At 35.0% G+C, this 23,623-nt stretch overlaps 1 protein-coding gene across 15 annotated transcripts in view; it reads left to right on the forward strand.

Annotated features, from left to right (window-relative positions):
* The window catches only part of VPS13B (vacuolar protein sorting 13 homolog B), an 804,655-nt gene that overhangs the window by 250,102 nt on the left and 530,930 nt on the right, over positions 1 to 23,623 (forward strand). The window contains exon 20 of one of the 15 annotated variants that reach the window (XM_045050215.1): positions 6,715 to 7,967. The exons of the other annotated variants lie outside the window; for them this stretch is intronic. Coding sequence (XP_044906150.1) covers positions 6,715 to 6,737 — 23 coding nt within the window. The 3' untranslated portion in view covers positions 6,738 to 7,967. Of the gene's footprint in view, positions 1 to 6,714; positions 7,968 to 23,623 lie in introns of those variants that run through there. 15 annotated transcript variants of the gene reach the window in all.

The raw sequence follows: 23,623 nt of genomic DNA on the forward strand, positions 1-23,623 counted from the left end.
AAATGTTATTAAAATGACTGGACCATTCAGTTAGAATTTTGATGTCTAAGAAGGGACTAAGCTTATTTAAATCTACCACATATTCTTAAGTTGGAGAGGACCCTCTTGTTTTTTGTTTTGCCATATACACAGTTAGAATTGATCAGTTAAGCTTATAATCTGATCTTTCTCATGACAATATTTATATTATTTTTTTTTTTTGTAATTTAAACACATTTCTAGGGTCACAAAAATGTATTTGCATTTCTAACCTTTTATTTAGACCTAAAAGTAAACTATGATTTAAAAAATTATACCTATGATATTTTATGGTAAAGTTTTATGTTTTTTCTTGCTGTAAGAGATTTTGCCTAATCTTCGACATTAGTATTATGTTTAGTGATATGTTTTGGCTTTGTGTGTAAAATTTTAATGTGATTATGTATTTGATGCTTTGAAATTACTTTTTTGGGTATGTTTTAATCCTAAAGTGTAATGTGTTTTTACTTAAACTATTTACATAGTTAAGTTAGGGTATTTTTAAATTTAAATTTGTCATCCATTTTGGAACTGCCACCCACATTAATGGTATTTATGATATGGTAATGAGAAGACTTATTTTTTAAAGCTAGTTTTAAAATAGTATTGATTAATCTTTTGTTCCTGTAACAAGATTTAAATTGGAGATGGAGATGTGTCTGTGTATGTATAACTCAGGAGTAGACAAATCTTCAGTAAAGTCTTGAAGGATTGTTAATAAATTATTTCTTCATTTAAAATTTATTTACTTAAGTATCACCCTTTTAGCAAGTACTTTCATGGCCCTTGTATGCAAATTTTGTCTCTCTTAAAAACACAGGTGCAGGTACACACTGGCACACACACCTCTTATTTTTCTACTCTTCACTTTTTCTTAGTACTTTTCATAGTTTACCATAATATATATGTTGCTGATTTCTCTTGTTGATTTTTCTCCTGCTCTTAGAATTTATGCTTTATTTAGGCATGAATTTTTGTCTGTTTTCATTACTACTGTATTCCTAGTGGCTAGAACAATATGTTGCATATAGTTGGCTGTCAACAGATATTTAATGAATGAATGAATGAATGAACAAGTAAGTGATGATTACATTTACCTTTTAGTTTTTGAGGTCGGAGCACCTAAGGGGAATGACACAGAGTCAGAATTAGGTATTAATATTAATTAATACCATAATTAGGTAAAAAAGGACTGAAAGAAATCTTATGGTGTTAGTAAAACTCATTATAAAAATACTTTACAGTGTTTCTTAAAAAAAGATTCTGGGTAGTTAAATACTTCTAGTTGAATAATTAGAAGGAAGCACAGTAATCCTTGCTGTTTCACAGATTTCCAGGTGAGGTTGTTAATGAACGTTTCCCATAGGTTTATAGAATTTGAGTGAAAAATATTTGAAAATGGAGTCATAAGTATCAGCCAGGTGATGGGAGACAAAATGTGTATTCTGGTGGTGTCTGGTGATCATTCTAAGTGGCTTTTGAACATCATGTGTGGAAGACAACTGCCCTTAGCATATGCTCCCAAATTGAAGGTGGGGATTAAAACTAGGGGCCAGCAAATGTTTGGGATATATTATAAAAGTCAGTATGTTGAGCTTCCAACTTCGGCTCAGGTCATGATCTCACAGTTTGTGAGTTCGAGCCCCACATTGGGCCCTCAGCTGTTAGCAGAGCCCTCTTTGCACTTGAGATCCTCTGTCCCCCCTCTCTCTCCCCCACCCATGCGCGTGCTCTCTCTCGCGCTCTCTCGCTCTCTCTCTCTCTCTCTCTCTCTCTCTGTCTCAAATAAACATTTTAAAAAACAATAAAAAAATTTAGAAAGTAAGTTTTGAGAGAAGGTTGGTTAGGATAAAGAGGCAGAATTCTTTTTAGTGATGTCTATACCCAATGTGGGGCTCAGACCTACAACCCCAAGATCAATGCTATTGCTTTTCTGACTGAGCCAGCCAGGCACCTAGAGAGAGAGTTTTTTGACTTAGATTTCAGAATCTGAGGGAATGGACAGCTTTTTAGAAATGGGAATTAGGTATTAATATGACTGAAAGAAATCTAATGGTATTAGTAAAACTCATTATAAAAATAGTTACAATTTAAAATTAACTTTCATATATATATTTTTTATTTATAAAACACGTTTGTTTTCAGCAAAGCAAATGTTATTTGTTTCTTAAGAGAAGCATGTAGAGACCTAGAAGTTGTCCAAGTGCTTAACAGGTCAGACTGTGAACTTTATCTGGGGCTTCTAACTACTTAACATTTCCCGCTGTCCTAAGCTGTTTATCATTTTGTCTTTTAACCTTAGGGTCCAAATTACTAAACACTGCAGACCTTAGCCCTTAAAAGTCCTTCACTTTGAGGAGCTCCTTCCGTATTTCATACTAAGTAAACGCTGTCAAAAGAGGCATACTTTAATGATGCCACAGCATTTCTTTGTCTTTGAAGCCTCAGCAACTCCCTTTGCATATACCCCCCCACCCCCATTGCTGTCTCTACTTGACTGACTGATTGCAGTGAAGTAGCTGAAGGCTTTTGAGGGAGTCCATTGTGTCACCCCACATTCTGTATTGTCAGTATTCACAGGAACTGGTTAATGACACTCCATTTTCTTATATTTGTATAGATACTAGGAATCAAGTAGAGGAATAAGATGCTTTGTGGCTCCTTCAGAGGTAGAAACACTTGGTGACCATATTGATGTATGTAAAATATCTTAAGAAGATGGGTTCTAAACATTTCCCCCCTGTCTTTTAAATGTAGACTGGCTCTTCTTCATATGTGGTTTATAGCAGGTTCTGTTTTTTTTTTTTAATTTTTAAATTTTTTAATGTTTATTTTTTGAGAGAGGGAGAGAGGCAGAGGGTGAGCAGGGGAGGGGCAGAGAGAGAGGGAGACACAGGATCTGAAGCAGGCTCCAGGTTCTGAGCTGTCAGCACAGAGCCCCATGTGGGGCTCGAACTCAGGAACCATGAGATTATGACCTGAGCCTAAGTTGGATGCTTAACCAACTGACTGAGCCACCCATGTGCCCTGCAGTTCTGCTTCTTGAAAAGTTTTGAGTCCTTGTTAATCTTGGTATTAATGTCAGAATAAGTTTTGAGGTGTCTGCTATTTAAGAACATAAAATGATTACAAAGTACTCTATGAATTTAGAATCAAAGGAACTTAGAGGTCTTCCATTTCAATTTCTAAGTCAATGTTAGGACTTTTATGTGGTTCCCTCTCTCTGTGTGCTCTAGGTCTTTTGGCCTTCTTTGAGTGTCTCACTAATGACTGTGCTTTTGGATATTGCTGTCTTTCTTATTTGGGATCCTCACAATTAACCTTACCCTTTTAACCTTATACCTGTTTAATTCTAGCTCAGTCTTAAGATCATAGCGCAACTACTACTTCTGCAAGAAGTCTTCCCTGATACTCTTTTCCCCCATTCCCCACCACCCAATTCAATTAAGTAGCTCTCTTACATTCATTTTTATAGTCCACTGTACTTCTCTTTCATAACACTTAATGACAGTATATATTTACATAGTTGGGTGGTTTGAATGCTATCTTTCTTCACCACTTGACAGTGAGTTACATGAGGACAGAGTTAGTTACTAGTTGCTTATCATTTTTTCTCTAGGAGTTAACATTGCCTGACATAGGGAATGCTTTGAGAAGTCATTTGGTGAATGAATGAAGAAATGAACATTTATGACAGATGGTCAAGTGTATGAGCGTATTTGATAAGTAGTTAATCCGTTAATAAATATTAACAGCCTTCCTCTTTCTCTCCCTATGTTTCTCCCTCCTTTTTCTCCTGCTTATGTACATATCTATCACTGGAGAGAATATCTACCAGATCTTTCTTTGTTAGGCAGCTCTAATTATTATTAGATCCTCTGTTGAACTGTACCTTCTATTTCGTGGTCTAGTTTTAGTGTTATGACATGAAATAATATACCAGCCTTAAATATACCTGACAGAACTTATTTTTCTTTACTTTATGTCTCACTCTAAGTATTCATCCTCTTTAGTTGTTGGAACTAACCCTATGACATCCCGTTTCTGTTGAAACCTTAGTCTTTCTTGGCCTCCAGGTGTTAGGAGATGAGTCTCTGTAGGTCTTTTGGATTTTTGCATATCTTGTGAATGGTGGCACTGATTGCCCTTTGTTCTGGACTGTCTATTCAAGGATGTTTGTGTAGTCAACAGCCTTGGAAAGATAGATTTAGTGTCCCTCTGCAGCCAGTGAGGAGGGTATGTTAACTGTGCGTTATAAAAGATTTGGTTCTTCAACTCACGGTTCATCTCTTATCCTGCATCGCTCTGCATGTGCAGACTTCAGTCTGGATACATCTTTGGTGTCACCTCTGTGAAACTTGGCAGAGGGAACTGATGCAAATGTGTTGAAAGTTGTGCTGCTTGCTGTGCCATGAATAATAAAATCCTTTATCTTGACACAGGAGTCTCTTGTCTTCTGCATCATTCATAACTGTGGTAGGGTGAAATCTTAGGCTCACAGTTCTTGACACCAGAGCAGTGTGGTTTCTTGTTTCTCCTTGTTGAACCATCTTCGTGTCTCTCCTCAAATATGGTAGCCCTCCTCATCTGCTGAGGATATGTTCCAAGACCCTCCGTGGATGCCTGAAACTGCAGATAATACTGAATCCTATATATACTATGTGTTTACCTATACATAGGTATATGATAAAGTTTAAGTCATGAATTAGGCATAATAGATTAACAACAGTAATAATAAAACAGAGCAATTATGCAATATACTGTAATACAAATTTTACGAATATGGTCTCATTCTCAGAAAATCTTATTGTACTGTACTCATCCTTACAATATAAGATGATAAAATGCCTATGGGATTAAACAAAGTGAGGTGAATGATACAGGCATTGTGATATCAGGCTACTGTTGACATCGTGAGGATATCAGAAGGAGCATCATCTACTTCTGGACTGTGGTTGATCGTGGGTGACTGAAACTATGGAAAGTGAACCTATGGATAAGGGAGGACTACTGTATGTTTCTTTCCTTAATACCTTCGTCATTCCTGAGATTTTGTTACTGGTCCTCTCCTTTAAACTTGTATGTTGTAATCAACACTACTGTTTTTAGCAACCAACCATATGTTATATCTTTTGAGATCCAGACTCCAATTTTCAGCAATCTCTTGACCATTTCCCTGTGGATATTTTAATGGTGCCTAACACATTTAAAACTAAACTCAATGTAATCCCTCCACCCCATTTCATACTCCATTATTCACTATTTCAATTAATGGTACTATTTTCCCTCTTAATGCTGTAAACTTCAGCACTAGTTCAGTTGTTCCTTCTTTTTCCTCCTGCATATGGTAGATGTTCCATAAAAGCTTTTTTTTTTCAAACTTAATAGTCCAGGCTAAACATAATAAATTTATTTTAGTCATTTCCCATATGATTTGTGTTGAGATTCATTGCCACACTGATTACTTCCACTACTTGTTTGAAAATGTCTCTCTTAAAATTTAACACAATCCTCCACATAGCACAAAGTGAAGAATATATTCCCAGATTGGTGTAGTGAACTTCTCTTTAGTTACTATTTGTTTTGAGTTTATGTGCCACTGGAAACAAGAATTATTCTTCACACAAACTACTTTTGAGACAGTTTTTCATATTTCATGTATCTATATTAGTTTATGAATTTACATGAAGAACTTGACACTTTTTTCTGTGAAATTTCATATAATTGATTTTGCCCCACCGTTAGTAAAGAAGATACCTTTGACAGTATCTGGTTGACTGTAGTTATTTGTACAAGTAGGATGAACATGCTGTTTTTGCTTTTATATATAAAATGCAAAAAAGAAAACCGTTTCTTCCTAAGATTAGAAAACTAGAATTACGTGATTATGATGTTATTTTAAAATAATGAAAAACAAGTGTTCGTCCTAAAATGTCATTTAAATATAATAGTTTAAGCCAATGTTCCTATTCCCCAGTGTAATCAGTTTGAGAAATAAACACAAAGTTTTCAACTTTGCTAGGTTGTCCTGTATTAAAAGTTGTATTTTACCCATCAAATGTAAGCAACTTTTGATCACTGTTATTGGAAAAGAAAGTCACAATTACAATTATTGTCTCTGGAAATTCAGTTAAATTGGTGGGTCGTTTCCTTTCTTGATTAAAACATACCAGCAAACACACACAATCTTATTTCACCATTCAAGTTGGTTGGTTAGAATGTGAATTGCTAAGGAGTTTCTAAAATGGAGGCAGTACTTTAGATTGTAAAATTTAATTTATGGGGAATGTTTTTTTGTTCCAAAAAATTCTCCTTATAATATAGAATTAAGTGAATTGCCTTGAAGTTATGTTTTTAGTATTTTTGACAGGACACATGAGTAAGAATGCTTATATATTGTAGCAATTAAAGACAATTCACATTTGTGGTTTGGGCATAAATGTGTAAAAATTATACCCATCTATCTTATTACATTTCCTCTCTCCTCCCCAAGGACTTTACTATGTACTTTATCTGTAATTGTTGCCAGTTTTCTATCATGTTCCCACTGGGCTTCTGGTGCAAAAAATCTTATCCTCTTGATGACAGAGCTTGCCTGAATGATTTCATGCTCCTAGCATTTTTGTTCACGGGAATTAGGGGCAAAATGTAACTACAGCTGAACAGAACGTCTATTTTTGTAATTTTGGAGTTTAGGCCCTGTTATTGGAACTAAATGAAGAGATGCAGGTGTTCTCCACTCCAAGCCCTTTGGGAGTTTTGATGGTAGATGCTTGAAAAGAAAATGCATGTGTTTCCAGAGTCAAACAGCAGCTGTGAGACAAGGATTTATGTTTTTCTCAGAACTTTGGGATTTCAAAATGTTACATTTAATCACAAGCACAGAAAGGGGACCAAATGTTAAAGATGTTACGCATAAAAGTAAGTTTACTGATCTCTTTACCATACGAACTAGTTGTGGGAACATAGGAGCAAAGTGATTTTTAATCGTAATATAAACAATTTGTAAAGGATTATGATAGTTACCAGGACACAGCCTTTTGAGAATGTTGCATTTGTGTCGTAGAGAATTTTTTTATCCTACTAATTACTGAAGTTTTTTTTTTTCCCATTTAGACATACATGTACACACACACAATGAAAGATTTGGTGAAGTATTTGCCAAATGCGTTTTGACCATAATTATTTTTCGAAAAGTTTAAGTGATATCTTGTAATAGCACAACACAATGTTTTCAGGTAGAAGAGATGTAAATTTCTGTCTCCGATAGTAATCAAGGGAATTTCCAAATATATTTAAAACATATATATATTAGAGCTGATACATATTTCATAGTATTACTGTGTCTAGAAAGTACCCTGTTTTAATCATGTTTTCCTTCAAAACTTAAGGTTTTTTTCTCTTGGGTCTTCTTTCCCACCTTGTTGTCTACATCCAACTGATGACTATTCATTTAAAAATTTTCCTTGCTCTAAACCTGTGTGTGTGCAGTTCTGAAGCTGGGAGTGAATCCTTTATTGTGCCTCAGAATCTAACCTTCTCCCTGATTGAAATATTTCCTGGATGCCATGATGCTAGGAGACAGGAACACGCTCAATAGCAGCAGGAAATTACTTTGTTTCTTTGAAAGGTCCCAGATTCTGGAGGCAAGCCAATGGGAGATACCTCTTAAGACTGTTAGTGACCAGTTGTTTCCTTCATTTACAGCACAAGGTCAAAATTTTGCATTTTTTACTGCCTCTATAGTAAAAAAAGTGGCAAAGTAAAGAAGTAGTAGCTTCATAGTAAATTGCTGTACAAGAGGTGTTTCAGATTGAATGGACTTCAAGCAAATATCACCATTAAATGTGTAATGTTTTGGGGGTGCCTGGGTGGTTCAGTTCGTTAAGCATCTGACTTAGCTCAGGTCATGACTCGCAGCTTGTGAGTTCGAGCCTCGCATCATGCTCTGTGCTGACAGCTCAGATCCTGGAGCCTGCTTCAGATTCTGTGTCTCCCTCTCTCTCTGCCCCTCCTCTGTGTGCGCGCTCTCTCTTTCTCAAAATTAAATAAACATTAAAAAAGTTTAAATGTGTAATGTTTTGTTTATATATATATTTTAAAGTTCATTTATTTTGAGAGAGTGAACAAGTGCGAGCAGGGGAAGGGCACAGAGAGAGAGGGAGAGAATCCCAAGTAGGCTTCCGGTACAGCCCTGAGCCTGCACTCAATCCCACAAACTATGAGATCATGACCTGAGCTGAAATCAAGAGTCAGATGCTCAGCCTACTGAGCCACCCAGGCACCGCCCCTGTTTTGTATATTTTTATATGAATCAAAAAGATAACATTATCATTTTAGTTTATATTTTAGAATATGATAGGTTTTCAAAGTGAATTTTTGTTTTTGCATTTCCTATCGAGATTTAAAGTTGGCTGTATGGTAGCTGCCATGTTGGCCAAAAAAGAATAGAAACCTTAGTAAACCAGTAGGAATTGACTTATGAAACACTTAGAAGTGAAATTCACACCAGTGTTTACTACCTGACTCTTCCTGTTTGTCTCACCCCTTCTAGAACAAGATTGATTCTACAGATAGCTTTTGCATTTCTTCTAGTCAATACAGTATACACAGGAATCATCCTTATGCCATTGCTTTGTTTTGTGAATAAATGATGAAAGTCAGCTATCCATTAATGTACAAGAGTTTAAGCACTTTTTTGGGAGTCTTTTTTTTTTTTCACCTTCCTCTGACATTAGCCTTTATTCTTCTCCTTTACTTTCTCTCTTCCCAATCAAGAACTCCCTTCTAAGTAGCACTTGGAGCATACATATCACATGACAAACAGTCCTAACTATTTATAGGATTCCTTCCTCATGAGAAACTTGGCATTCCTAAGGGCAGTGATTATGACAAGTACATGATACATATTTGGTACATACAGGATGGTTCAAAGGCAATGATTTTTTGCCATTTGGGGATAGCCTTATTATCTACAGGCCCACATCATTTTATTGCTAAATTGGTCTGTGGATGGTGGTGGCGGGGGTTGGGGTGGATATAGTCTAGCTTCAGCCTGTTAAAGAATAATGGGGACAAGAAAGTACAGTCATGACCCTTGTATAGATATGAAATAGACAAATGTTAAAGATTACTAGCATCATTATCAATGAAAGAACCAGGTACATGTTACAACCAGATCAAGGAGAATTAAAAAAAAAAAAACCCAGACATTTATAGATCAGTAATGCTGCAATAAATTTGGAAATGGACACAAAACCAGCTTCTTCCATAGTGGGGAAGGGCGGTCTATTGAACTTCTACCTGACAGAATTTATTTACATCTATAGTCAATAATTATTTTGCGTTGTTACCAGTTATGTACAAGGTACAGATTTGTAAGAAAGCTCAAAGGCACTGAAATGTGCAGAGTCTCCATAGAATCAGACTCAGATAACCTGGAGGAGTATACTCAAAACAATGCAAAGCTTTTCATTGAAGCACAAGTTTTTTCCTACAAGCCTTACTAAATTCCAGATGGCTAGGCTATTTTTAGCTGTGGGTGGTTTAAATATAGAGGCAGGTCAAAAGTAATTTTGTGAGGCAGAGATTCAATACATGGAGGGAAAATTAAAGGGAAATAATGCCACCGGCAGAGGGCAGTGATGAAGTAACAGTTTCCTCATGTTCAAAAGTAGTGATTGTTGAATAATTGTGGGCTAATTCGGTAGACTATACTTGAGTTAACTTTTGAAATCTTGTCGTATAAAGGTCTCTTCAGCCAGGTGCTTTGTCAATACCTACAACTTTCTAGAAAAAAATGTGTTTTGTTTTTAAGTAAATAAAATGTTCTAAACTGATTTTTAAGTAAATAATGTGTTCTAATTTATTAAAAAGCTTCTCCATGGAAAGTATTCATACAGAAAATATTTGAATATGTACTCTGTGTCAGGTACTGCTTTAGGTATAGGGGTGTGTGTGTGTGTGTGTGTGTGTGTGTGTGTGTGTGTAAGAAGGAGGAGTTCCCTAACTTCACAGAGGTAACATTCTTGATTATAACATTTTAATTTTATTTGCTAGTTTGTTATATTGCATTTTGCTTATGAGAATTAAGTGTTCTATGTAGTGTTATCGAAGCTAGAAGGGGCCTCTTCAAATGTAAAAATTATGTCTTTTGTGATTTTTTCCACTGACCAGATAGAATTCTGAAATAATGTGAAAGTGTTTGTAAGCATATACTACACAAAGTTGTGCAGAGCTCAATTACAGATAAATAACAAAAACAAAAATAGAAATTCACCACAGCAAAATGTCCAAAGGAGACAAGAGTAAGACACAAATGATAAACACATGAAAACCTTGAAACTAATAACTAAAGAAATAGATATTTAAAAAGGAACACTATTTAACCTGTGAAATTGGTATTTGATAAATTGTAAAACTGAAAACTGAGAAATTGATGAGATGAATACTTTCATAAAGGTCTGGAAGGACTGTGAATTGGTACAGATTCTCTGGAAATCAATTTAAAAAAATTTATTAAGGAACTTAAGAGTGGTCATTTCTCATAATCCATTTCCAGACTATAAGGGACTAATCCAAGATCCATTTAAAGAATTGTATTTAAAACTTAAGGATATTCATGTCAGCTTATTTATAATAGTCATAGGTCATCTTTGTGGTCCAATAGTAGGCAAATTATAAAATAGAGTATATCCATAGAAGAACATTTTTTAAATCAGCCAATAGAAAATACATATATCAGAAAGTATTCACAATTAAAAGCTTATAAAAATATAAACCTACATATGATAAATTTAGTTTTAAATATTCCCCCTGATACACATATATACACACACACTCATGTATTATGTTCATAGAAAAATTGCTAAATTTTGTGACTGTCAATGCTTGCTGCTTGATGTGATTCTGAGTCCTTTCTCATTCGTATTTGTATTCTTCTATGATAGTTGATGTATTTTTGCAAACATAAATATTTTAAAATACTTATTTTCCAAAGCACTTATTTACAACTGAGTTGTTCATTATTATTGTTTTGCTTAAAGTATGCATTCTTGCACATTAATTTTTATATATAAACTTTAATATTTAAATAAAGTTTAAATTTGAAAGCACCTATGTGCCCTGAAATCCACAGCATATACAGTTCATTTTTTTTTTCTTTTTTAACCATTTTTGAGAGTGAGAGAGACAGAACATGAGCGGGGGAGGGGCAGAGAGAGAGGGAGACACAGAATCTGAAGCAGGCTCCAGGCTCCCAGCTGTCAGCACAGGGCCCAACGCAGGGCTCGAACTCATGGACTGCGAGATCATGACCCGAGCTGAAGTTGGACGCTCAACTGGCTGAGCCACCCAGGCGCCCCTACGGTTTAGTTTTAGGTTTTGTGGGGGCTCCTGGGTGACTCAGTCGCTTAAGCATCCGACTTCAGCTCAGGTCATGATCTCACCCTTGGTAAGTTCGAGTCCTATGTCAGGCTCTGTGCTGACAGCTCAGAGCCTGGAGCCTGCTTTGAATTCTGTGTCTCCCTCTCTCTCTGCCCTTTCCCCACTCATTCATTTTCTCTCTCTCTCTCTCTCTCTCTCTCTCTCTCTCTCTCTCTCTCTCTCTCTCTCTCTCATAAATAAATACATAAATTAAAAAAAGGCCTTGAGGGTTTTAGTGTATATCTGAATAAAATACCAGATTTCAAGACAGTATAATTTGCATTTCTCCTTAAATAGTTTTAGTCTAGTGACTAAAATGTTTAAAATCACTTAATTTTTCCTATGATTTGTTTTCTATTTATAATTAAAATATATTTTTTCTTTAAATATAGTTGAAATTTTATCATTACTCAACTCTCTGGGATAGTACAAAACCAAACCTTCAGTGAGTTTTGATTTAAGTATTTACTTGAAAGTTACCTCCTTAAAATATTCGAATGCATTTTTATGTAAGAACAAAGAATTGTCATGGTTAAAATCCAAAGCCAACTCAGATTTTTTTTTTTAATGTTTCCTTATTTATTTTGAGAGACATAGAGTACAAACAGTGGCAGGGCAGAGAGTCAGGGAGAGAGAATCCTAAGCAGAGCCTGACAAGGGGCTCCAGCTCACAGACTGTGAGATCATGACCTGAGCAGAAATCAAGAGATGGACACTTAACTGACCGAACCACCCAGGCACCCCGAATTTTTTGGTTGTTGTTGTTAAACTCAACAATGAAGTTGAGATATTCTAAACTTTTAATGAAAACTAGTAGTCAGTACTTTAGATAGTACTTTATTGAAAAAATAAATCAGTAAACTTAATACTTAAAATTATTCTATTTAAGGTAAAAGTTGACTTAGGAGAATGGAATTGTAAAAAGATATTTTTATTAAAATTTTTTTTGAAAGTTTATTTATTTTGAGAGAGAGCAAGGAGGGGAGGGGCAGAGAAAGAGGGTGAGAGAGAAAATCCTAAGCAGGCTCTGCACTGTCAGCACGGAACTGCATGTAGGCCTTGAACTCACAAACCCTGAAATCATTACCTGAGCCAAAATCAAGACTTGGACATTTAACCGACTGAGCCACCCAAGCACCCAGTAAAAAGGTGCTTTTAGAGACATTTAAAGATATTTACTGACATTTCTGTGACATCAGAAGTTGATAGCAGTATTGTTTTTTATTGTTTTTACCCTCATTTCCAAGTATAGCTGACCCTTGAACAATACAGGGGTTAGGGGCACTGATTCCCCACATAGTTGAAAATCCATGTATAACTTTTGACTCCCCCAAAACTTAACTACTGATAATAGCCTGCTTTTCACTGGAAACCTTACTGATAACAGAGAGTTGGTTAACATACATTTTGTGTGTTACATATATTAACTTTTTATAATAAAGTAGGCTAGAGAAAAGAAAATGTTACTAAGATCAAAAGGAGAAGAAAATTCTTTTATGGGTTGTATTTGTCAAAAAAAATACATGTAAATAGATTTGCATAGTACAAACTTGTTGTTCAGGGGTTAACTGTAGTTTTCTTGTTTTTTTTTCCCACTTAACATGTTACTTATGATTATTATTTATGATTAGGATTAATTCTGGACTCCAGTAGAGAGTAGAACATTTTCTTGGAGAGTCTGGATAGGAAGTAACAGGAAAAAGAAAAGTCAGGAATTTCAGTATGCTCCTGATGAGGTTTTGGGGTGATGGTGGGGTTTGTGGAGTTTGGAGCTGACGGCTAAGAAAGAATTCTTGAAGATGTCTTTGGTGCAAAAAGGTGATTTTATTAAAGTACAGGTATGGGTATCTGTGGGCAGGAACAGCTGCTCTGGGGTTGTGAAGGGTAACTGGTTAGATACCATGGACTTGGGGGAGATAAAGTCAAAAGGGAAGTTTCCAAACTTCTTGCTGAAGACTCAAAGATTACTGAAGGCCTAGCTCTTGTCAAGCTAAGTTGTTGTTTTTCCCTCTGTCAAAACGTTAACATTAAGTTATAGGGGGTTCCTAGAGAAATGTTTAACCCTGCCTTTGCCTCAAGTACTGGTCAGAGGGCTGCAGGCCATAAGGAAATTTCTTTTTACTTATTTATTTATTTATTTATTTATTTATTTATTTATTTATTTATTTATTTAAATATGAAATTTATTGTCAAATTGGTTTCCATACAATTTTACCTGCCATTTCCTTCTTGCCTTTGTTCCCGACATCACATGGTGGGGAGGGTGATACTGGGGTTCCAGGAAACTGAGTCTGTCTATTGGTTTCTGGAGATTAGGCTATTGAGAAGATTGCCTTTTTCTTATAATTTACTAAGATATTTGTAAACTGATGGAGACTTTATCAGTTTAACCATTTGTTTTCTGTCCTTTCTTGTGTCCTTGAGCAGCCAGGAATGCCTGAGGAATATCACACCTATCCCACCTGGGGGGGAGTGGGGTATACTCCCTTGTGCTTTGCCCTCAGCTTGCCTTTTGCTCCCTCGTCACTCCAATATGTGAACATGAAATTTTATGAGATAATAAGTTATAATTGATGAAAGGCAGGCACAGCTTGGTGAATAATACTCTTTGGGGGAGGAAAGGTAATGATGGGCCTAAAACTGACAGGGTGATAGGCAGCCACTGAATGGAGAAGGAAGGAAAAATAGACAATGTTAAACTAGAGTTTACTGGGTAGGAGGTTTTTTTTCTTAATTCAGTTTGATATTATTAAATCATTAATTGCCAGTTAACTTTAAAATAAGATTTTAATTACTAATCCTGTGTAAATGCATATATTTTAAGGGAGAGGAACTTTGAAGATCATTTCTAGTCCATAGAAAAGAATAAAGCAAACATTTTTCAGGTGGTCAGATATCACCAGGGTCAAATAGGTAGTGAGTGGAAGAGATCAGACTGTCTTCTTGTCCTATGTTCTTTTTATTATGTATATTCATTTAAATGGCCCTTTTCAGGTAACTAAGTAGTTATCTTCACTCATTCTGCATGTATTTACTTTGTACTGGAACCTTAGGATATGAAGATGAAAAAGACTAATGAACTTATAGTTCATTGAGGGAGATTTATAGATAAAGCATATAATTAAAAGATAGTTTAAACATTGTTATAAAACAAAGTAGTGTGAATTCACATTGAAGGAAGTCTTTACTTAGACTTGGGAAAAATTTCCTGGAATCAGTCATGTCCAAGATGAGAAGTTAATTATGAGCTAGAGGAGAAATAATGCATTAGGTTTCAGGAAAATGCAACTAAGTTCCCTGGAATGGCAGCTTAGAATGGAACAGGAGCATGATAAGAGTTAATGCCCGATTAGGTTATGAAAGGCCTTGAAAACCATTTTAAAGGTTTTGGACTGAAGGCTAAAGGGAGCAATTGCAACTTTTTAAAGTCATATTTATGCTTTAGAAATCAACTTAGGGAGCAGGCTGGGTGAGGGTAAAAGCCAGGAGGCAGGGAGATCAAGTAGGAGAATGTTGGAATGAAGAAAAGGATAATGTCAATGAAGAGAGTTACATTTTTGAGATTTTAATGTGTTGGAATCAGTAGGAGTTGATAGTTAATTGAAGATGAAGGCTAAGGGAAAGGGCACACAGTAGGCAACCACCCAGTGTTCTACTTTAGAGAGCTGGGTACTCAGTAGGGCACCTTTCACTGAGATGAGGAATGAAGGAACAAAAAGCAGGTTTTATTTAGGGTGATAGAGGCAATTGGTATAATATTAATATTTTGCTAGTTCTTCCTATGTGCTAGGTATTATTCCAAGCATTTTAAGTAGAGCCCTAAGCAGTTTGACTCTAAAAATCATACTCTTAACCATTATATGAAAGAGCAAAGACTATGGAGAAAATCGGACTGACCCTAAATCATTGATTATTCAGTTTATGGCTACTAGCTGCATGCACGACAGTGTTAGAGACTGATAAAAAAGGTATTCACTGGGGCACCTGGGTTCCTCAGTTGGTTAAGTATCTGACTTTGGCTCAGGTCATGATCTCTTAGTTTGTGGATTTGAGCCCCTTGTTGGGCTCTGTGCTGAGAGCTCAGATCATGGAGACTGCTTTGGATTCTGTCTCCCTCTCTGCTCCTCCCCCACTTGTGTGCGCACTCTCTCTCTTTCAGAAATAAACATTAAAAAAAAAAGTATTCAGTAGAGCTCTATTAAGTTGTATATACATACAGCTAATTCTAAAAACAAGCTCAACTAATGCTGCAACTGATTGGGTGAAAAGTACTATCTGAAAATAGAGGAGAGGCATTAATTTGAATCAAGAATGAAGGATTTAATCATATTAGCAAAGGTTTCTCAAAGAGGGATTGATATTTATGTCTGGAATAATAGAAGACTGAATATGAGTTGAAAATTGTTTAAGCATTACAAGTATTTTAATTGGCCTATCTTTTGTTTTAAATGTTTGGTAATTATTAGTTTAAGTCTCTCTTTTTTTAAAAATTAAAAATTATAATGTTTATTTATTTTTGAGAGAAAGAGTGTGTGTGAATAGAGGAGGGACAGAGAGAGAGAGTGGGGCACAGAATCCGAAGCAGGCTCCAGGCTCTTAGCTGTCAGCACAAAGCCCGACGTGGGGCTTGAACTCACAACCTGGGAGATCATGACCTGAACCGAAGTCAGACGCTTAACTGAGTGAGCCGCCCAGGCGCCCTAGTCCCTATTTTTATAGAAGTGTAGAATGTGTAATTACTGTTAGAAAGTGTTTAGTACATATTTATGGTAAAGCAATTTTCTTTCTAAAGTATTTTAGTATATTCAGGTAACTATAATCAAAACATTGTATTTAAAATGTTTCTATTTTATAATGTGATTGTAAAATAAAAAATATTTGGTGTACTTGTTAGTACTGCTTTTTTTTTCTGAGACAAAGCTTTAAAATTAAAATAAGTATTGGGACCATTAGATTGTATTTAGTTTTTATGTGGTTTAGCTTGGAGTTAATTATTAAGTACAACTTGATTTTTAGCCTTAGAAAAACAAATGCAGACGTTAATAAACCTTTTTTTTTTTATTATTGGATTCATTGTTAACAAAGCATAGCATAAGTAAGTCTCAGCCTGTGAAAGGGATGACTTAACACAACTGTTGATGCATTTGGAGTGAAACATCTTTATCAAGTTAATACAAGAAGCAGTCATGCCCTACTTGAATTACTCATTTATTATAGCTGAACAGCAGCCTGCATGTGGACTTTGAAATCCTGGGAAAATAAGATGCCTGCATACATCCAAATGTTGAAAGCCTTTACTCCTTAGCAGCTGGAAAATGTTGAGCTCTGTTGTCATCCATTAGGTTTTTGGCCTTCAGGGAGATGTGATCAATTTAATTACTGACCAACTTTATCCATTACTTTTAATGACTATAGCCTCTGAAGTAAGCCTCTGAAGTTTGTAGCTTAAAAGATCGTATTTAGATACTCTGCATTTAAAATTTCTAAAAATGAAACACGTAGACCTAGATGATTATACTTTGCTTATATGTTTGTCACATATACTCAGATTCCTAAAAATACAAACTCATTTATATATATTAATAGTGATTAGTTTATTTACTTTAAGTGAAGTCTAAAATGTGTTTGTGTTTAAGAGTAACAAAATACGCTCCACATATTTGCTGTTCTGGGGTAAATTTTATGTATTATATCCTTTGTGTGTAGAATTTTTACATTTTTTCCTAAAATACAGTCTGTGTATTTGAATCACAATTATTTATAAACAAAACTGTTAATAATTATTGTGTTTCTTGATCATCTCCTTTCCACTACCATTTTGATGTCAAGTCCAAAGAGAATTAGGAAATATCATGGAGTGATAGAGCATCGCTAAGAAAAGATGAATGTTATATGAAAAAATGTATCTGTACCTCTCAGGCTGTTACTCATAAATTCCAGGTCTAGCTTGGGAACCCAATCTTTGTGTAAATTACTTGATCTCATGTTCAGTGTTTCTTAATTTATTAAATGATTTGATACCAGGCACTGAATACCTTTGTGTTGACTATCCATTATATAAAGACTCCACTTTAAAGAGGTCACTACTTATGTTACAAACCAAGGGAATTTGCTTATTGTTATTATTTGTTACAGTGTTGTTTAAACTGATGAAAGTAAAATTACTATTCTAACAAAGTTGGTGTGTTATGATAGTATCCAACACACGGAAGTATAACTGAGGAAAGCACCATGTGGCTGAGTTGATGGCTCTAAGGCGATATTGAAGATACTATGTTTGACTAGTTTGTATTTTTAAGTCGAATGTTAAAATATTTGTCATGATGAAAAAGTATAAGATATTGGGCCACCTAGGTGACTCAGCTGGCTGAGCATCCGATTCTTGATTTCAGCTTCAGTCACGATCCCAGGGCTGTGGGATCGAGACCCGCACTGTGCTCCGTGTTGAGCACGGAGCCTGCTTGGGGTTCTTGTTCTCTCTGCCCTTCTCCTCCACTCATGCTTGCTCTCTTGCTCTCTAAAAAAAAAAAAAAAGTATAAGATATCATTCTCATTGACAAACAATTGATGTTCCTAAACTTAGAGCCGTTATGCTGGTGCCATACTGAGAAGAACATGGAGCAATAATAACTAAGCAGTAGAAAAGAGTTATGGAGATATATCAGAAAATAATACATTGTTAATACATACGATAATTATTTAGTTATATAATAACTTTACAGACTAACAAAATGCTTCTGAGCAATATAACTGGAAAAGAGGTAATAAGAGAAGTATGTTTTGAAATGTGTTATTAAAAAAGTTTAAGTGTTAGTTTATGATCAGACGAGATCTGTTCTGAATTTGAAGGAATGAATCTGAATGGTCATAAATCATGTCAAAATCAAAAACAAAACATGTATATAATGTAAATAATTATTAGCATTACAAATGAGTTTATAATTGGTTTACTTGACTTTTTTGTGACTCTCTTAATTATGTTTTTAGGTATTACATCTGTACATAGCATTTCTGTGCCAGATCAGGTCAGAAACATGAAAAGCACATGTTGTTCTAGTACCTATAAATTTTTAATAAACTTGTAATTGTGTTTGTAACTTTTTTTTGGGGTAAGATCTAGCCATTTTTATTGTTATAAATCTAAGAAATGGGTTTTTGGAAAAAACTGTTGTATGGATTGATTAGGTTTTTTTTTAATGTTTATTTATATTGAGAGAAAGAGAAAATCCAAGCAGGCTCTGCACCATCACTGCAGAGCCTGATGTGGGGCTCAAACTCACATACTGTGAGATCAGGACCTGAGCCAAAATCAAGAGTCAGATGCTTAACTGAGCAACCCAGGCACCCTGATTGATTAGGTTTCTAAGACATTATTACTCACCATGTTCATATGAATAGTATGTAAAACTGTGTGCTAATTCATTCTTTTTCCCAAAATGAAAATGCACTTTTATTATGATAAATGCTTAATCGAACACAACAGGAAAATATATAGAAGTATTAGCAATCATTTGCAAATGTTAATATTTTGACAAATATCCTTTCAGATAATATTTTATGGTTAGATATATAAATACACAATTCTCCATGAATAATTTTCATACGATATATTCTCTTTACCTGTTTTTTCACTTCCATGTTTTTGAAAGCCATCCTTCTATGACAGTGAATACAACTTTTCATCCTAATTTTATATGACATGGTAGCATTCTGTTGTATGATTACATATATAATTAATTTCTTGTTGGTAGATAATATGATTGGTGGGTATTTGTATTTTTCTAATGTTGTACTAATATAAAAAAAGGTGATGGGAATAATTTCGTTAACATTCATCTTTGTGAACTTGCCTAACAAATTAAATTATTAAAAGCACATCTTGGTGTGTTATTTTGCACTTGAGAACCATTAAAGTTTATTTTTCAAATACTTAATTAGTGCTAAACAAGTATAACTATAAATTGTAATATGCGAATGGTTAACATTGCAGAAATTCAAATAAATGTTTCTTGCTGTCTTAATACATCTTTGTTTCACAGTAAATTACTGTCTCTGTCCCCCCCCCCTTTTTTTTTGAACTTTTTGAGATACGCAAGTAGCCGTAGACATGTAAGTTTATTTTTTTCTGGAAGATTTAATGCTTACATCTGACAATTATTTTGCAAATCATTTCTTCAGTTTCATTTGTAGCATCATTTAGGAGAAAGAGATTAGACTTTGGAATCAGGCAAACTTGTTTTCAAATACAGATTTGCTTTTACTATTGTTGTGACTTGGGAAATACACTTAAAACTCCCAAGTTTTTTATTTTCCTGTCTGTAAAATTTGTCAAACAGTTTCACTCCCTTATAGGGTTTCTTTTGAAGATTAAAGACAGTGAATGTAAAGAGTTAGCACCTCCTACTTAATTTTACCTCAGCTGTACAAAAACGGATGTTTGGGAAGTACTTAATGCAGTTTGTCAACTGTTTTATTACTAGTGTTTTTTATTTTCGTCAACAGAATGATTCCATATTTAATGTGAATTTATGTTCCAGTTGTTTATTCTGCTACATTTTTAGATTTTTTTCTTAGTCTATCTCTACATAAAAAAAAATTATAATTAACATGAGCTAGGTGGTTTGCTTTGCTGTTTTGATACACGATTCTGTAACTACAACCTGCTGATCTAGAAGGAGCATGTGCCACAAAGAGAAGTTTTATTTGCAAGATCAGACTTGAATGTAAGTCTTCAAATAACCTTCTTTTGAGTCCTATCTTTTGATATACTTCCCTACAGCTATCTTATTTAAGATCCCATTAAGCAAGTGTGTGTGTGTGTGTGTGTAAAGTTCAGAGTGAGCACAATTATGCAGGGCTCCATCAGTTCATGTGCTCTTGTTTGGGTCATCCCTCTCTTGATTCCAGTTCCCAAATACTACCTGAGTTCCTTTATCTCTGGTTATACCTTAGTGAATAGCACATGGGCCATTAATTTGCTTTGGTTAACAGGTCACTTATTCTAAATTAATTTTATGTCAATTTTGAAAAATAATTTTGTCAGTTACAAAAATCTTAGGTAGAGTGTTGGTTGTGGAATACATACTGTAACAGTATGCAACTGCGACATAGTAACATTGTTGGATACCTTTTGTATCCTAAACAAATGGTGTTTGAAATCTGCTTAAACTTTTCTCAACAGTGAGTAGTAGCTTAAAGTGGTTGCTGTACCAACCAACAAATCAATATGTGACCAAACCTAATACATGTTTGAATAAGAGTACAGTTTCCAGATCATTAATGCTTTGTTTTTTCCAACTTATAGGTGGTGGTAGTTATGAAGGAGAGTTTACTTGGAGATATGATGACTCTTCTTTATTCTCTTGCTAGTTCTCCTTTTCCTTCACTTAACTTTTCAAGGGCAATTGCCTGCATGTTTCTAGCACTAGGTTCAGATTTCAACGCTATCATTTATTGGTGTTTGTCATTATGTGCTGTGTACCTCAGGTATTCTAAACTGGGAATTAGGAATATTAATAAATACTAGCCTACTTCATAGGGCTATTTAAAAGTTATATTAATATAGATGTCATTTTTTGTCAAATAAGTTCTGTGTATATAATGAAAATATTAAATGCTTTTATTGGGTACTTACTAGTGTCAGGCACTATTTTAAGGGTGCTGTCTCATTTTATCACAGTAACTCCATTATGGAACATGAACTTTATTTTTTTTTTAAGTTGAAAGTTATAATTGTACATGATCCATTAGAGGTGTTTATGTAAGATGAGGCAGAACTCGAATTTGAAGTTCTTGGCTTTACCTACATACATCTAAAGATTAGTGAGAGAATGTACACTTATGTTTTATGTTTAAATAAAATATCTAAGGTATAGATCTATTCTTACGATTTTCACCTTAACTGATTATATTTTCCCATCAATTAAACTAGCACTCAGAGTTTCAAGTGTGAAAACTACCACTGTGGTTATGTCTCTCTGTAACTCCTTACTTAAATGTCTCTGAGAGGACTCAGTCTAAGAAGGCAGGGTCATCCAGATTTTCTGCTGCACCAAGGCTGCTATCAAGACATCTTTCGGGGGTTTGAAGACAGTGAACTTTCTGTCCATTAGTACGCTTGCCTTGCCATTACTTCACACTCTCCAGCCAGATTACTAGGACAATCCCTAGTAACTATTAGTAATTCCCTGTGCTTCAGATTAGCATTTCAGTATTTTGATGCTGAATACCAGTAAAAATTATGACATATGAATAACACGATGAAAAAAGGTCTTAATTTGTTGTTTAAAAGCAGTTGAGAAAGAGAAGAGATAGAGAAAGCATGATTATTTTGCAAAATTGATGCTAGAGACAGTGGGCACGCATTTTTCATATGGTTCAGATTTCCATGTAATTCATACTGCGCTTTAACTTTATAACTAGCCGTATTTTCTCTATAGTGATACCACCATTAAAGGAATTGAGGTGCCATTAAGAATGATGAATGTTTTAAATATTTTAAAGGCTCTTGGATTTTGAGATCAGTGAATCCAAAAGTGAAATTCTAGTAGTATAAGATCTTGAAGCAGCTACAGAAATCCTGTCTCCTCAGAGCCCCCCACGCAATGCAGCTTTACTGTGCTTGTTTCTTTTGTGTGATTACTTAGTGCTGAGTGTGGCTCAGTGCCTGAAAGATTTTCACTAAGTAAAGATATAGTAAAGATCTCTTACTAGTAGGGATCTGCTTTTCCATTTATGCTCATGATCTACTTATTTGTTTGTATTGGTAGTTCTCCATAGCTTCTGAGTAAAATTTGATGTTGCATAATCCTAATTTATTAGAGTAATATCATTTATGACAGATGGTACAGTATAGTGGTCAAAGCATGGGCTTTGAAATCAGACTGGTTCCTGGCTCCATTATGTACTATCTCTATGATCATGGGCAACTTTCTGGACTCTTCAGTACCTTTTGTCTTCTCGTTGATAAGATAGGAATAATAATAGTATCTGTGTCATACGTTTGTCATGAAGATTATGTGAACTCACCTAAGTAAAGGATTTATTTAGAATAAGATTTGCACATACAAATGTTAGTAGTTATCATTGTAATGACAAAAGTATGCGACTGGAACAAAAAAACCCAAAAAAGTAGTCTTTATTTCGTGGTTAATCTGAAATCACTCTGTTATGAGAGGATATTCAGGTATATGGAAAGAAGGAACATTTTAATGAGGTTCATATTTTCTGTTGGCAAGTATGATTGCTTTAAAAGAAAACCATTTTTTGTATAGACTAAAGTATTGATTCTAGTGGCTAGAAGGAGTTATTATGTATCCAGCATTGTATTGTTCCAGTTGGTTCTGTAAAGATAAAATGTCAAATTTGTGCTATCCCCGAACATGCATAGTGCCGATATTTTCCCTGAGTAGCAGATGAATTTTTGGTTATCTTTAAAAAAAATTTCAGACCATTCACAGGCACATTAGACTCAGCGTTTCCAACTTCTTTTCACCATTTTACTTCAAACCTGCACTTTGACCTGTGTTGTTCTGTGTCAGTGAATGGTGGTGTTAGCAGTCCAATCAGAAACCTAGGGATGGTCCTCATGTTCCATCATTCCTGTTGGGGTAGTCACCAAATCATAAGACTTCTCTATAAAACTTTGCTGTAAGACAAATTTGGCCCTTTCACTTCCTTTTGAAATATTCTTTAATGACTCCCTCACTGCTTTCTGGATAAAGTTCAGACTTCTTAGGAGTATTTACAACTCTAATATCCTATGTAGTGTTTTCGTATGCATGCTGTTCTCTCACTATGTGGAACCGTTTTCAGTTCCATGAAATGCTGTTCTCCCTTACCATTTTCATTTGTGTATACAATTTCAATACATAGGAAGCGCTCCCTGCTTTTCTCTTCCCCACTCTGTTCCATTGAAGCATTACTTCCATTAAAAATTCATTTGCAAACTTCTTTTACAAGGCAAGTTGGGTGCCCCTCATGTTGGTTTCTTCTCTGCGTTCTGTAACCTTTTAGGAATATTTTATTAAAGCTCTTATAAAAATTATGACTAATTTTTGTCAGTGTCTTCCGCTAAATTAGGAGCAGCTCAGATACAGGGACTCTTGCTCATTTATCTTGGGTGTGAGCTCAAGAGCCCAAGATCAGAAGTTGAATGCTCTATAGACTGAGCTGGCTGGGT

The sequence above is a fragment of the Felis catus genome, chromosome F2, assembly GCF_018350175.1.
Source record: "Felis catus isolate Fca126 chromosome F2, F.catus_Fca126_mat1.0, whole genome shotgun sequence".
NCBI classification, from domain to species: Eukaryota; Metazoa; Chordata; class Mammalia; order Carnivora; family Felidae; genus Felis; species Felis catus.